Source organism: Parambassis ranga, chromosome 21 (assembly GCF_900634625.1).
Source record: "Parambassis ranga chromosome 21, fParRan2.1, whole genome shotgun sequence".
Classification (NCBI taxonomy): Eukaryota; Metazoa; Chordata; class Actinopteri; family Ambassidae; genus Parambassis; species Parambassis ranga.
This window is the reverse complement of record NC_041041.1, coordinates 19,142,347-19,157,583: the sequence shown is the minus strand read 5'-3', so window position 1 is coordinate 19,157,583 and position 15,237 is coordinate 19,142,347. Positions and strand designations below refer to the sequence as shown.

The 15,237-nt window shown below is 42.8% G+C and overlaps 1 protein-coding gene across 3 annotated transcripts in view; it reads left to right on the top strand.

The window, feature by feature from the left end:
• LOC114425995 (neuropilin-2-like) overlaps positions 1-15,237 on the top strand; it is a 73,497-nt gene that overhangs the window by 25,830 nt on the left and 32,430 nt on the right. For all 3 annotated transcript variants that reach the window (XM_028393059.1, XM_028393057.1, XM_028393058.1), the window contains exons 5-8: positions 1,734-1,889; positions 1,988-2,157; positions 5,951-6,106; positions 13,452-13,596. In XM_028393059.1, coding sequence (XP_028248860.1) covers positions 1,734-1,889; positions 1,988-2,157; positions 5,951-6,106; positions 13,452-13,596 — 627 coding nt within the window. The remainder of the gene's footprint in view (positions 1-1,733; positions 1,890-1,987; positions 2,158-5,950; positions 6,107-13,451; positions 13,597-15,237) is intronic.

The following is a 15,237-nucleotide window of genomic DNA, read 5'->3' as shown; positions in this document are numbered from 1 at the left end:
AATAAAATAGGAGTTGCTGAGCAGAGCAAGAAATGAAGGGGAGATGCAAGAGGAAGAATGGAAGAGGGCTGGGATATTTCTGGTGTAGCTGCTGGAAGACGTAGAGGAAGCTAAGACCTTGGAAGGGAAATAAAAGAGCATCTGGAAGGGTATAGCGAAAAGTCCTGCACTGCTGGGAAGACTGGAACAACGCAAGGAGATGTTGGTATGAATACACAGAGGCCAGAAGACCTCTGGTCGGCCTTCAAGAAGAGAGATATTTTAAATTTGGCAACCAGATTGGAAAGATGGAAACAGATATGTCTTAGAAAATAATACAAAAATCCATGTCATCTATTATGTTTTAAAGCTCAGGCAGTTACATGGAAACATCATCAATTACTTAATTTCACAAAAGGCTTTTACAAACATCACGAAAAGACTGGAAAAGAGTGGAGTTAGTCAGGAAAAAAAGGGAGCCAACAATAGTGCACTCTGTATGAGCCTCACTGTAAATATGACTTTAGCCTGAGGGCCCACAGAAAAACAGAGATGATACACAGAGAAGGAGGCAGGCAGATCATACAAGAAAAGCCAGAGCAACAGCGTCTTTATACACTCGCTGCGAAAAGGAGAGAGGTGGAAGACCGCAAGATGAAAGGAAAGAGTGAAATAAAGTGGGAGTAGGTTAAAAAAGGAAGGAAATTTACAGGGTTGGAGTCAGAGGTGAAGGACTTCTAGTTTCACCCTTTGCTCAGGAGTCTGAGCAGGAACAGAGGACAGGAAAAAGTCAAGCAGGAAAAGAGAAGGATTGTGTTTCTAACAGTGTGTGGTTAAATCAGTAGGAGGAAAGGAAGGGTGGGGATGCTGAGAGATGGCGAGTTGGCAGTTTATTCTAATGAAAGGGATGGTAAACAGGCAGAGTTTCGTGTTTTCATGTGATCAGACAAGAATCAAAATAAATAAAATGTATAGAAAAAAAGAAGAAACTATTTTTAACTGTATATGGCATACAGTATGTACTCCACTCCCCTCCTTTTCTTCTTTTGCTGTTTCCAACACCATCAAGAAAAGAGTTATTACCATTATCTGCTCAAGAGCCCTATTTCAAATATCCACCCATTCCAAAAGGAAAGAAAAAATCAATTGCACTGATCGATTGCCGGCTATTTTCTCTCTTCCTACTCCTCCTCCTCCTCCTCCTCTTCCTCCTCCACAAGCCTCCACATGTGTATATCTGTGTATGTGTGTGTAAGGGAGTAGCTGGATGAATCTGTGCTCTCACTCCTTTACCCACACACACCCTACGGCTCTAAATCGCACTCATCTGTTTGTGTTGACAAATACAAGTTGTGGTATTAGAGAAGAAGACAGTAGAGGAATCACTTGGATTTACTGATACACACACACACACACACACACATATATATATATTTATATACAGTATGCACTGTAAAGTCCAGATATAGAAATGATAGATGAAGAGAAGTGAGGTGATGACATGAGGAGGTGGAGTGATGAGCAGATGTCAGCGGAGGAGGGTGAGATAGAGATAATGGATGAAAGGGAAAACAACACAAGTAGCAAAGGACATGTGAGGATTAAAGGATGAAGAGAGTCATAAAGGAATGATAACAATAAACCTGACACCAAGGGGAGATGTAGTGTAACCAACACTGTTATAGTATTCAGACAAATAGACAATGACACATATATGGTGCTTGGTGATCTAATAATTCTCGTTTGATTGACAGTGGGCCCTCTGATTGGCCGGTACTGTGGAACCAGAGTACCCCCTGAGATCCAATCCTCTACAGGGATCCTCTCTCTGTCCTTCCACACTGACATGGCCGTGGCTAAAGATGGCTTCTCAGCTCGATACAACATGACGCACAAGGAAGTCAGCGAGAGTACGTTTACCTCAGATGTGCTGTTTTTATTTTGAAGTTCAAAAAAGAAAGAAGAAAAAAAAATGAATATTGGTCTCTTCATCCCTTCTCCGCTGTAGCTTTCCACTGTAGCAATGCATTTGGTTTGGAGTCGGGAAAGATCACAGACGACCAGATCACAGCCTCTTCGAGCTTCTACGACGGACACTGGCTGCCACGCCAGGCCCGACTCAACTACAACGACAATGCATGGACGCCCGGTGAAGACAGCAACAGAGAGTACATACAGGTACGGTTTTTGTTTGGAAAGTTGGAGCTGTCACGCAAACAAAATAGGATTCATGAATGTTTTCACAGAAGCTTTTATTTTTTTAAGTCAAGTCCTTAAATATTAATGATTCTCTGAAAGGGAAGTTTACTTTGCTGAAACTAAAGAAAGACTGCAATCCTGTTTTAACACCATAATTTTCCTTGTGCTGACACGTCACACATAATAACTCTGCCGCAGATATATTTGTCAGTGTGCGTGCGTGTGGGAGAGAGAGAGAGGGAGAGAGAGAGAGAGTGGGTGAGTGGGAGGTGTAGTGATATAAAGGTTTAGCAGTGAGATGCCTGGGTAAGGCATTGTTTCCTGTGTTTTATCACGGTGCCAACTTTGTGCCATCCCTGAGCTAAGCTTGAGTTATGAGGCTGTCTGGTGGTGAGAGGAGGGGGGAAAGTGAGGGTGAGGTTCATCCTTTCCAGGCACTTTTCAGTCGCACGCCTTCTGTAAACAACACATTATCTTGTTACTTGTCACCTCTCTATAGCCTTACAGAGCAAACCCAAAGCCCAGGGAGCTGTCAAGGGCATAGGTGTACTTTATAACAGACGCTGGAGAACACAGGGGCTTTGTTCTTGTTTTTTTATCTTAAAATGGGAAAAACATTTTACACATCTGAGTTTTTAAAGTCTATTTTAAAAATTTAAAAACTTTAGTTCATCATTACCTCGACCTCTTTGACCTTTGACCCCTAAATCAATGTCCATTTGACCCTTCTTCACATGCATCACCTAGTTCAGTTCAAACAATATAATATAATATCCTCACTTTGCTGTTAAATACTTTTTAAAGGATACAGTTTTCTGAAGAACGCTAACACAGCTTCCTCTAGCAGAAATATGCTCTCTGCTTTCCCACTCTGTTAATCACCTCCTAAACACATTTATCCCACTCTACCTTTGCAGGATGCCGCACCCCATGGTTGGAAACCACTGGGTGTAACTGTCCCTTTCTAGCAAACAAGAATGCAAATGACTTAAGTGGCTAGCTGCAGAAATTAAAGGGATAGTTCACATTTGTTTATTGTAGCGTTCCCCAAATGTGCCCACGTGGAGGCCAAGCACTGAGCTTCTACGGACAGGTTCAGCAGCAAAGTGTGTTTTAGTTTTAGTAACACAAACCAACACCAAGCTCTCTAACAATCATTCTTTTTATTACGAATTATCAGTTCATTGTCATGCTGTCAGACAGCCTGCTCCTGCTGTATCAGTCTTTCACTGTAGCCAAACTCTGGTTCCAGAAAAACACAGGCCATAGCCAAAAGGCAGCACAGGGCCAAGGTCCCATCAGTCTCACACTTCCTTCCTGTCTTACCTCTTACAACTGACAGCTCACTCCCTCCAACCCAAGCTGACAGAAAACATAACACAAATCAAATGTCAAACATGTTTTCCCCCTGACTTTCAGACTACACACACATGCTCCTGAATCAGCCTCTGATTTGGGTTTATTCAAATGGTTGAAGTAAGGCAAAATGACCTGGATCACTGAGACTCTTCATCAACGATTTGGGTTTGATTGTTGCAATTCATCAAATCTTTGAAATCAACTAGCTTCACAGTTAGCTTGAAATGCAGCCTCTACTGTATCCCTCTCATGTCTGCTCACCGGTGTTGTGGCAGGGTCGTTGTGTTCCGCGGAGGCTCTCAGCTGTTCCCTTGCGTTAACACCTTGCGAGAGAGCAAGGCCCCTACATGTTTGTGTGAGTGTGTGTGCGCGCAAAGCTTCTGTCTTTACAAACAGCTGTCATAAATGCCAACGTGCCTACTTGCATCTTGCACCCTGCGGTGTCTTATAACTGTGTGTGTGTGTGTGTGTGTGTGTGTGCTCAGGCATGCCTGTTTTGCCATGTTGGCTCAGGAGCCACGTGTGTGGTTTAAATCTCTCACTGGAGCACTTTCCAATGCAGCTGGTGCTGTTGTTCCATTCTATTCTGTTCCATTCTGGCCTGGTTCAGTGAGGTGTGGTGCAGATAGATGATGTGAGCGCTGGTGGCTCTGTTATTCTAACAGCTCAGTGATTGATGAGAAACCTTCCCTGGGAAGGCTCACTTAGCATCTCTCTCTCTCTCTCTCTCTCTCTCATTTGTTCTTTACCTCCTTCTATTCTTTCTGTTTCTCTGCCCCCCTCTCGTACTCCCTACCCCTCCTTCCCCTCTCATCTGTTCCTCTCCTTGGTTCCGGACTATCGATTAGTTGTCTTGGTGGATCTCGGTCTGGCCCTACCAGTGCAAGTGCGTGCGTGCGTGCGTGTGTGTGTGTTGGAAGTAATCTAAAACACCTGTCTTCCTGACAGATAACAAACACAGCATTTTACCTCCCCCCGGTGTTTTGTACTATACCCCAGTGGGACATGTAGCACACATTGCACACCTGCACACACGCACACACAGAACAAGTTGTGATTAATCTACAGGTTTGAGCAGCCCCAGTGGAGGTGAATAAATGTTATAACCTACAGTCGAACCTTTTTTCATCATCTGCCTGCCATTTATTTGCCTTAAATTGCTCATGTTAAACAGTTGCAGGTGTGCTACTGTAAGTTCTCCTGAAGAAACTATAAGCCAGATTGTTTGCTATGCATCAGGAATGCTCTAATATATTCCTAAAGTTGTTTTGTTATATAAAATGCATTTATTTGTTACTGCTTACTCATTTTGGGCATGTGGAATAAAAAAAAAATGCTTGAGGGATTAGAACCTGACATCCTACGCAATGCTGTCCACATACAATGCAACTCAGCCAGCAGCATGCCAGGCACGTAGTGGCGCATCCACAATCAGGATGGGGAGGTGATTATAGCTATTGTATGGGAGGAAATTAAAATGAGCCCCCCGGTCATTACTATTGATCTGCCAGGAGAGAGACACAGAGAGGAAAGAAACTGAGAAAAGGAGATCAGGAGGGGAGGAAAGCTGGGTGCTGAGAGTCAGAAATGGATGCTGAGGTTTACATTTGTGCTTACCGTGTGTGCTTTCAACAAATTTTATACCTGAAGAATCTTTAGAACATTTTACATGATTTGAAGTTGGAATGAGATTTACATTAGGAAAAGGTTATAAAATGTTTCTCTCAATCTACCTCTTCGGTCTACCTAGTTAAGAGTTTCACTCTCACTTTTCCTTTACTATTCGTATGAACACCATTTGGACTTGAAGTGTCATCATTTCTTTTGATAATACATAATTGTGTTTTTCATAAGATGGCATCAGTGTCATTTGGACACACTGTAAACACAGTTTCACATAACGTCTGGTCTTTTGTTATCGGTTACAAAAATGTTTTGTTTAGAAACAGATGAGGGGAAAGTGCTCAAACACATCTTACGTGATTAAAAATCTGTCACAGACAAGTGGCAGAGATGGGAAAGGTCAGGTTATGTAATAAGTTTGTAGAGATTTGACCTATATCTGCGATAAATACTTTCAAAGTGTCAACAGATAAGCAGTGTCACTTCAGATGTATTCCTATCTCTCAACCGAAAGACTTGTTGGAGTCTTGGGTATCTTATGGTACCTATGTTCATATAACCATATAACCACTAATCTTTGTAACTGTTATTTTGTACAGATTGAATATTTGAGCTCTTCAAGAGATGATTGTGTTGTTTCCATAGAAGTGCAGGGTTTTATACTGCAGTGAAAAATGAGCCCACAGTGAATGGAGTGAAATATAATACTCTTATTAAAAAGTAGGCTTTGCTTGTTAAATCTAACACTGGATCACATTTTTCTTTAATAAAACTCTTTACACGCCAACAGGTGGACCTCCACACCCTGAAGGTCATTACCGGCATCGCCACACAGGGTGCCATTTCCAAAGAAACCCAGAAATCTTACTACGTCACCACCTTCAAGCTGGAGGTCAGCACTAATGGAGAGGACTGGATGGTCTACAGACATGGCAAGAACCATAAGGTAGGCACAAACACACACACACATGGCATATGGGAACCGCAAAACAGTCAGGGGCCGCTGGAGAAACTATCTTAGGGAACACACATGCCTCGACATGCTTTCTCGTAGAGGAGGCAGAGGGAAATATGAGATGGAATATATGCAGTGAGAGTTTGACCACAAGCCCAAAACTTAACCGGTGTCTGCAATTACAGCCGTTCCACTGACATTCAGTTGGCTTGATTTAAAGGTTTACGACCAAGGCAGAACCGACACATGTCTCCAAGCTCCATGTGATACCTTACATCATTGTATGGAGCTACATTTACAGTGCACATTCTGATTTTTCACATCCCATCTGGTTCCCGTTACTTTCAGGCCACAGTCATGTCTAATGTTGACCTGATTGGACAGGTTGCTAAGCCGTTCCTCTCGGAGGTGTTAAGGCATGATATGTCATCGGTTAGTATGCTGCAGTCTGGGGGGTTCCAGGTAGAAATGAAGCAGACAGTTCTGAGGGGTCTTAATGGTTGGAAACGCAATTAAAGTCGAGCAGCATTCCAGCGGTTTGCGGCTGGTTTTTCCATCACAGGCGTACTCCATCCTGCTATAGCGGTCACACATGTTTGTCCTGCGGTCTAACGCCACGTCTAACAGTGCACAGTAAACCCCCTATTCCTTTATGAACACTGATGCATGCACAGTGCACACCCTGCATGCTCAGAGTGGGAAACGGGAGATCCAGTATTACCATCTGGGGTTCCTCAGTTGGACTCCAGATCCTATAAGCCTTTAGCAAAAGCCAACTCCCAGAGAGGTGGTGGATGGATAAAAAAACATAGAAAATAAAAAAATAAAGGCATGATTGAGGAAAGATGCAGAGGAAATGAGTGCAAAGGAAGTTTTTTTGTTCAATCAGGTTTGCAGGTATTAAGCTAGGTTATATACAAGTTGTACAGTAAAGTACAGATATATAAATATAGAATTTAAATATTCACAATAGCAAAGAATAAAAAAACATGATTAGGACTATGCTATTTCACAATAAAAGACCATCAGTCTTCATTCTGTTGCAGTCAAATAACAACTGCATCCCATTTTTTATTACATTGGACAATGAAATAATAAAAATCCAATATGCAAAACAGATTAATAACAATGTTTTGAGGTTAGCTGTCGGTGTCACCACCCATAATCCTCCTTGATTCCCCCACAACCCTGGAAAGCTGCTGTGAGCTGAATACCAAGAGCGACATAGCGGTGTGCGTGTGTGTGTTTGGAGGAGGAGGGGTCTAGTATAAATCAGCAGCAGCTTCTGGTGGAATACACACAGCAGACACACACTCTCAAACCAACTGGTAAGGGTCTTTTGAGCCGCTTGGCTCCCTGGTGCGTCAGTCTGTACTGTAATCCTGATGGTTCAGCTCAGGGCCGTCTCCATGTAATCCACTGCTGTATCATTGTCTCACTCACATATACGAGTGTGGAATTGCTGTATGCATACACGCTGGACTTTATGTTTTGACGCATCCTCTGTTCCCTCAGACGAGAGATGATGTAAATTTAGAGCAGGGAGAACAAAAAAAGATGGTGAAGGTTATTTATTATAAACAATGTGTCAGCATCTCGGTGCCTAATGTGCCCTTCTCAGTTGACACACCTCAGACGACCAGTCAGCATCGCAGCTGCCATGCTGTCGGGTGTGTGAGTGTGTGTTTTATGTTAGAAAGACATAAATCACTCAACAGCACTGGCCAGAATCTTTTGGCAGAGTGTTTTATGCTGCAGTTTGAGTGAAATGCTGCGTCTGCATTCGCAGGATAATTCAAGGAAATAGTTTTTATAATTGAGAGCAGATCCTGGATCACCTCATGCAGGGATCAGTGTTTAAGCATTCACTTGTCTCAGATTTAATCTACACGAACGCTTTATATCAACATTGCACTTTAAAAAAGGTGTAGCTCTTTACCAACACGGTGACCCCTTCCCTGTTAAGTGGCTGAACCTGCACTGAACTGCACATCTGCCCATCCATCTCCTCCATGACATTTTCATTCACTCAGCCCTTCACTAGTTCCCTCAAAATCTCTTCATCCATCAGTCTCTCTCTTCCCCATGTACTCATCCGCTCTCTTCATTCACCCGTTCCCTCCACTCGTGCACTCTTTTCCATGTCTTCTCTCTCCTCTCTCACTCCATCATTTGTCCTCCCTCACCCACCACCCTCCCCTTCCCCTCACGCCTCTGAGAAACTCAGAGTCGCTTTTATTAAGGCAGCCACTGTCTTGTTGTGCGCACACACGCACACACACACACACGTTGAGGTTTTAAACATCTGGGAGCCAGCCCATAGGGGCGGCGCTGCTGTCACACCACATCATGATGATTTGTATGATCTGTAATGTATTTGATAATGTCATTAATGGCCTGTTGTGAACCAGATGGAACATATGGGATATATGTTAACTTGCAGTTAAGACAGGAGAAAGTAATATTCATGCAATCTTTCCTTACATTGTACTGACAGATGGGAATAGACACCCATGTGTACTCCGACTGCTCTGTCTTTTAATTCATACTCCTCTGTTCTCTTATTTTCTCTTCATATATAAGTTTATGTGATCATTTTTTAATTAATTGTAAAAAAAGAAAAACAGCAGCTATACTCATTGGCCTGACCCTTCTGTGGATAGAGGTACATTTAAGGTTGATGTGATACAAATGTCGTTACGTAGCCCTCCTGAATTGCTGCAGGCAGACCTGTCTGTGACCATTACAACACTGGACCCTAGCCAAAACCAAAACCTCCAATTCCCACTTTAATCTGTGGGAGGGAGGATGGATGGAGAGAGAGATGGAGGTGGGAGACGTGGGTGGATTGAGAGGGAGTGATGAAGGAAAGTTGAAAAAAAATTGCAAAGCAAGAAAAAGAAAAAAATACAAGCAAAAGTTTAAGCAGTCAAGCAATGAACTGATAGAGAGAGAGAAGGGAGAAACAGAGTGACGCAGAGGGAGGAAGAGAGGTGGAAGCCAGAGGGAGAGAGGCAAGGGAAACATGTGAGTGAAGGAAAGAGGCAGAAAGGGGAAAAGAAGTGTTCATAAGGGAGCAAAGAAGAAGGAGGGATGGATGGATGGATGAACAGAGGCAAGACGGAGAGGGGGGAATAATGAGAATAGCAGACAAGGGTGTTGACCACAAATCCCTCAGGATAGATCAGAGGTCTCAGCAACACAGCCTGGAAGGATGTCAGGAGAGGGAAAGAAAATAAAACGACGAGTGTAGGGAGGAAGGCTGTGAGGTGAGGGAGAGTCAGGAGGGAGGACGAGGTCAAAGGAGAGCAGGAAAAAAAGAGTTTGTGACAAATGAAGAAAGAAAATCTGAGAGGGAAAAGGGACAAAGAGGGATATTATAGACGTTGTACAGTCACACACACACACACACACACACACACACACACACACACACACACACACACACACACCTTCAACACGATTCAGCTGTCAGAGACAGGTTGCCTCCCTGAAGTCTGTGTGTGTGTGTGTATTTGTCCTCGTGTGATGAAATAAGAGGAGATGGGGGGTATGTTACTATTTTATAACTCTCTCTCACACACACACACACACCTAACACACTCGGAATGGACATTTGAATAATTCAGCCTGCCCGTCTATGACTGACTGACTGTGGCCCTGCAGGCTTACGACACAGTCACACACACACACCTGTTCTCCACTTTCCCATGAGGTGAACACTTGTTTTTCACTTTTCCTGTAGTTATACACTAGATCCCTTTTATTGCCTTCTTGCCTGCAAACTAGAATCAATCACCATGCACTCAGAGCAGGTGTGTGTAAATAAGGAGGGAACGGCATTCACCTCACATCTGTCACCTCTGAACCTAGAGATAAATGTGCCATTTGACCTTTCCTTAAGTATTTTGATAAGGTATGTTTGTGCTGTGTGTGTGTGTGAGTTTTACATTAACTATCACACTCTCTAAAACAGACTGTACGAGTTTGATAGTGAATGTAAGATGTATGTGCGGAGACAGTGTGAAGTGTTGTGTGTGCCTGTGTGTGAACGTAAGACAAAGATGGAGACAGAGAGGATGTAGAAGTGGGTAAGCAGCTGTTCACCTTTCCTGGTATCAGCTTCCCCTGTCTACAGACATTGGTGGAAACATCCGACCATTAACAGACATACACACATACACACCTAACCTGAGCTGGGTTGCAGGTGTAGTCCATTAGCTGATTGTTATTGAAGCCTTCTAGACAGAGACTGTTAACAGTGAATTTAAGAGTTTAAGACCCCAGGGATGCTGCGTATCTCCTTACACCTCCTCTCTTTTACTGCACAGTTACAACCTAGGAGCTATAGGAATAATAAAGGAGCTACGTAAACGTTGTGCTGTGATGTTTCATTCCATACCTACCATGGAGGACATTATTCTGTTGATTTAAAACAGGGTCTACAGGAAGGTCGGTTTATATACATATAAGAGACAATATCTTGATCTTGATATCCATAATCAGCGTGAACATTTGCATATGTTTTACCTGCTACTAAAGGGGGCATCTCAATTACTGGAAAAAAACAAGGATTCTTGTCAGCTTGTATACAGCCCTCAGATGCGTGCTTCATATGCACACAAACACTTCATCGCAAATGTTAAGAGCTGCTAAAGGTCAGCAACAAGGGTAGCCTTACATACATGCGCACACATGAAAGTGTGTGCATGTGTCAGAGAACTGGTTCACCACGCGCACCAAGGGAAATCAGAAAGCACCCACCAGCCCCCTAAGAGTGAGACTTCATAATTACACTTTTACACAGCGGTGACACACACACACCCACACACACACACCGACACATACACACATACTTGTAATTACAGTCTGCTACCACAATCCCATTAAGACTTTGGGGGCCTTTAGGCATTTTTCCATCATTTAACTGGTCACAGTCTCTAGTATGCAGGCCTTTGTAATGGCATGAGTCACTACTGGGGCTGACTTTGTGTTGTTCGCCCACTTGGGTCATGGGTTCAATTCCCCATGCTGGCCCACTGAACTGCTTCTGTTCCTTAGAAGTTACAAAACCCCTTCAGCCATATTTTGTCACCCTCGACGGATCCAGTGGTTTAATGGATTGAAAACGGGAAGAAAATAGAGACTCTACACACAAACACACACAGACACACACACCAAAAACAAAGCTAACATCTATAAATGCGTATCCAAGCAAGTAATTGCAAGGCCTTTGGCTCTGTTGAATAAGGCTCGCTGCTCTGTAACACCACTGTGGTGTGTTTTTATGTAACATTACAGAAAGACAGAGGGAAATCAGCCTTTTTAGATCTCTGATGAAAGAATAGGATTTTTCTACTTACATTTACAACAGTGTATCACCATGGCAGTCAGAGTCAGAATAAGAGATAGTGAAATGACAGGGAGAAGAGCAGAAGCCCAGCTGTGTTTTCCTGTGGAGAGCCCAACGGAGATGACTGTTGGAGAGAGAGAGAGAGAGAGAGATAGACAGAGAAAGTAAGAGACATGGCACTCAGTCAGATAGACAAGAGATAGAACGTCTTGATGTCAAGAGACAAAAAGAGCGCTCCTAGCCATGTGCACTTGCATTCAATTTCCTTTTATCTGTATTTGTGTGAGGAAAGCGTTGGCATTGTGGGGAGGGCAGGTTGTGTCTGGAAGCAGTGTATTAGTGAACATTTTTGCATGTGTGTGTGTTTTACTCCTTCACAAGAGTGTGTGAAGGAGTTAAGATGTTTTTCTTTTCGTGCGCGGTTAAGTAAAGACGACTTGAGAAGAGGATGCTCTCCCACATACTTACAGTCTTGATTTATGACACACTGCATGCCCTCAGACTGTGTGTGTGTGTGTGTGTGTGTGTGCACTCAATCCATACAGACAGCATATTCATTTTATGCAGTCTTAATCCCACATGGGAGAAACATTAATCTGGAGTAAATAGGAACTGTGGTCAGAGACATGTCAATGAATTTTGACTCCATCATACTTAATTTAGAGACATGTCAGACAGACTGGCTAGCTGGCACTAGCCTTTATTTCTCAAAGGGCTCATGGTATGAGTGAGACCAGACCTTTTTCCAACTTTTGTTGATTTTAAACATGTTTTGTAGAGTTGACTTATTGAGTTTATAGCTAAAACCCTGCCAATGTGGATGTAGCCAAATACTGCTGTTCTTTAACTGGCCACTCAAGGGGCCTGAACCTGTCTGTGTTGTCTCTGTTAAAAACGTCTCTATAGCAGAGATACACATGTTAACAGGCTAGGGGTTAAACATGGGTTTAGACAGGCTGGTGTCTTTCTTTGCCCATTCTTGGATTATCCAAGACTCAGCCTAACCCGGTCCTAATGTAAGAGGAGAGGAGCTGGAGCGGGCTGCTAGCTGCATGTTGTATTTACTACTTGTTGCTATCAGGTATGTGGTTGGTTGTATGAGACTTCTCCTGGGAGAGATTAAACAGAGTCCGTCCATAAGAGTGTGTCACACATCCCTCATAAAAACACAACGCAGAGATCCAACACTAATGCTAACCTGGAAATCCAAATGGATAGATATGTGACGCTCTCTTCTTCTGGGTAAAAGCAGGTTGGATCCATCCACCACCCCTCCAAAAGAATGGCCAATTCATGTATATGAGCATGAAAAAATATGGACAATGTGGGTTTGTGTGCATATGACAATAGATCAAGTAGCTTGACTTTTCATGTAACATAATGAAATTGAGTTGTTTAAACAGGCACTGCAAAAAATGGGAACTACAGCCATCGCAGACAACAGAGCCTTATATATAGTTTATGTTCCAGTCCTGTTGTCCGTGTCATTATTCATGTTAATCCTCACATGACATTTAGGATAGATTGCTCGGTGTGTTCACCGACTGGATTAGCTTGCCAAACATCACAAATCTGACTGAATGTGTAGGTCAGCATTTGAGGTCAACCCACTTTTTATTTGTTGAAGATTTCAGACACAACCACCTGTCCCCTTATGTCCACTGTCTCTCCATTATATAAACCATGACTCTGTTATTCTTGCTTTCCTTCATTATAACCTTTGCTGCAGAAAACATACCTAAAGAAGCAAAACAAATAACACTGCAACATAATGTATTCTGCAGCATATATCTATCTATCTATCTATATATATATATATATATATAGAGAGAGAGAGAGAGAGAGAGAGAGAGAGCAATGTCAGTCTGGTATTATAAGCTCTTATATTGCATTTTCACTCTCCCTCTGCCTTCCTTCACGGGACATTGATGTAGCATTATTAAATATTCCTCTCTCTCCCTCTCTCTTGCTATCTGTCTGCAGGTCTTCCATGCCAATGTTGATGCTATAGACGTGGTCCTCAATCGGATCCCTCAGCCGGTCCTGGCACGTTTTGTACGAATCAGACCTCAGACATGGAAGAACGGCATCGCACTGCGCTTCGAGCTCTACGGCTGTCAGATTACTGGTAAGAAAGATGAATTTCTGTAAAGTTTCTCAGACTTTTTTTGTGTCTGTCTCCTCATGGGTCAGAAGGTGGGTCAAAGCTAAAACAACCCCCCCTTTTTTTAAAAACATTTCCTGGAAAAAAACAGGCAACTGTGACAGGCTATTTTTCTCTTTGTACGAGCTAATGATAAATAATTCTGTAATTTGTCCCTCCATCAATCCTATTCATAATTCTATTCATACTTTCCTCTCATCTATTTCTCTCTTTCACATGCACATAACACACCCACTGTCGTGCACACTCGCACTCTTGCCCTTGCTCTTTCATATACATATCCCCCCTTCTCAGTCTCCCACTCACAGATCACACACACACACACACACACACACACACACAGAGACACACTCAGTCCTAATAGAATAATACTAGAGTGTGATGTGTGGGTGATAACATCAGAGAGTAACAGGCTCTCAGCTTTCATCTGCAGCCCTGGCAAACAAACACGATTTCAACCAGCATAATCAGCTCAATACTATAAATAGATAAAACTTAATTAGACTGTTGGTGTTTGTGTGTGCCTGTGTGTGTGTTTAGAAATGGTAAAAGAGAGAGAGTTTCAATCCATTTGTGTACATGTGTGTGTGTGTGTGTGTGTCCCGGCTCCACTGTATCATTATTAGGTTAGGGCCTCTCTCTGCTGCCGTCGTAGTGGCCATTGAGAGGGACAGATATGCTCTTATCCAGGAGGGCTATTTCAGCACCCACACAAATCACAATCACACCAAAACAATATGATACTGTGTGTGTGTGTGTGTGTGTGTGTGTGTGTGTGTGTGTGTGAGAGAGAGAGAGAGAGAGAGAGAGAGAGAGACAGGGATGTGGAATATATCAGGTATCCTGCCTGTGCTCTTGTCCACCGATCACCTGGGTTGCCTATTTTTTACTCCATTTTAACATCCAAAATTGCAATATATATCACCCTACTCTCGGCAGTGAGGACATTTTTTGGCTATTTCCCTGTCTCTGCTGCCCTCTCATTTCTACCATCCATCATGTAAAAAAAATTCTTTACAGCTTCAAACTTTTGTTGAGATACTTTAAAGGTGAACCACATGAAAAAAAACAAGCTGATCTACTGTTTTTTTCTGAAATATGTCTGTAATCTGCAGAAAAAAAACAACATAATAATAACCAAACACACCTGCTAATAGCTGGCCAGTATCTTTTCCCTCCTCTCACACAGACATGCAGACAGGGTACACACACAAACACACTGCCAGGAGGGATGTGATAATGTCCTACACAGGCCTATAAAGGCAGACATAAAGCAGTCAGTCAGTGACATGTCATTAACTTAAATCACACTTTTATGTCTCCTGCTCTACTTTTTTCTCACTTTCTACCTATCTCTCTTCAATGTCGCTCTGTTTTTCTTCCCTCTCATTCTACTTTCTCCCCTGTCCTTCTATTACCTTTGCTGACAGCTTCCATTCCCACTTTTCTCTCACTCCTTTCTCTCTCTCATTTTCCTCTCTCCACCCTTTTCCCTAAATCTACCCTGCCTCCATCCTCCATCACTTCTTCCTTAATCTCATTTTATTTTAGCACCGCAGCACTTATCAATCTCTTTTTTAGTACCATTATTATTTTTCTCACCAG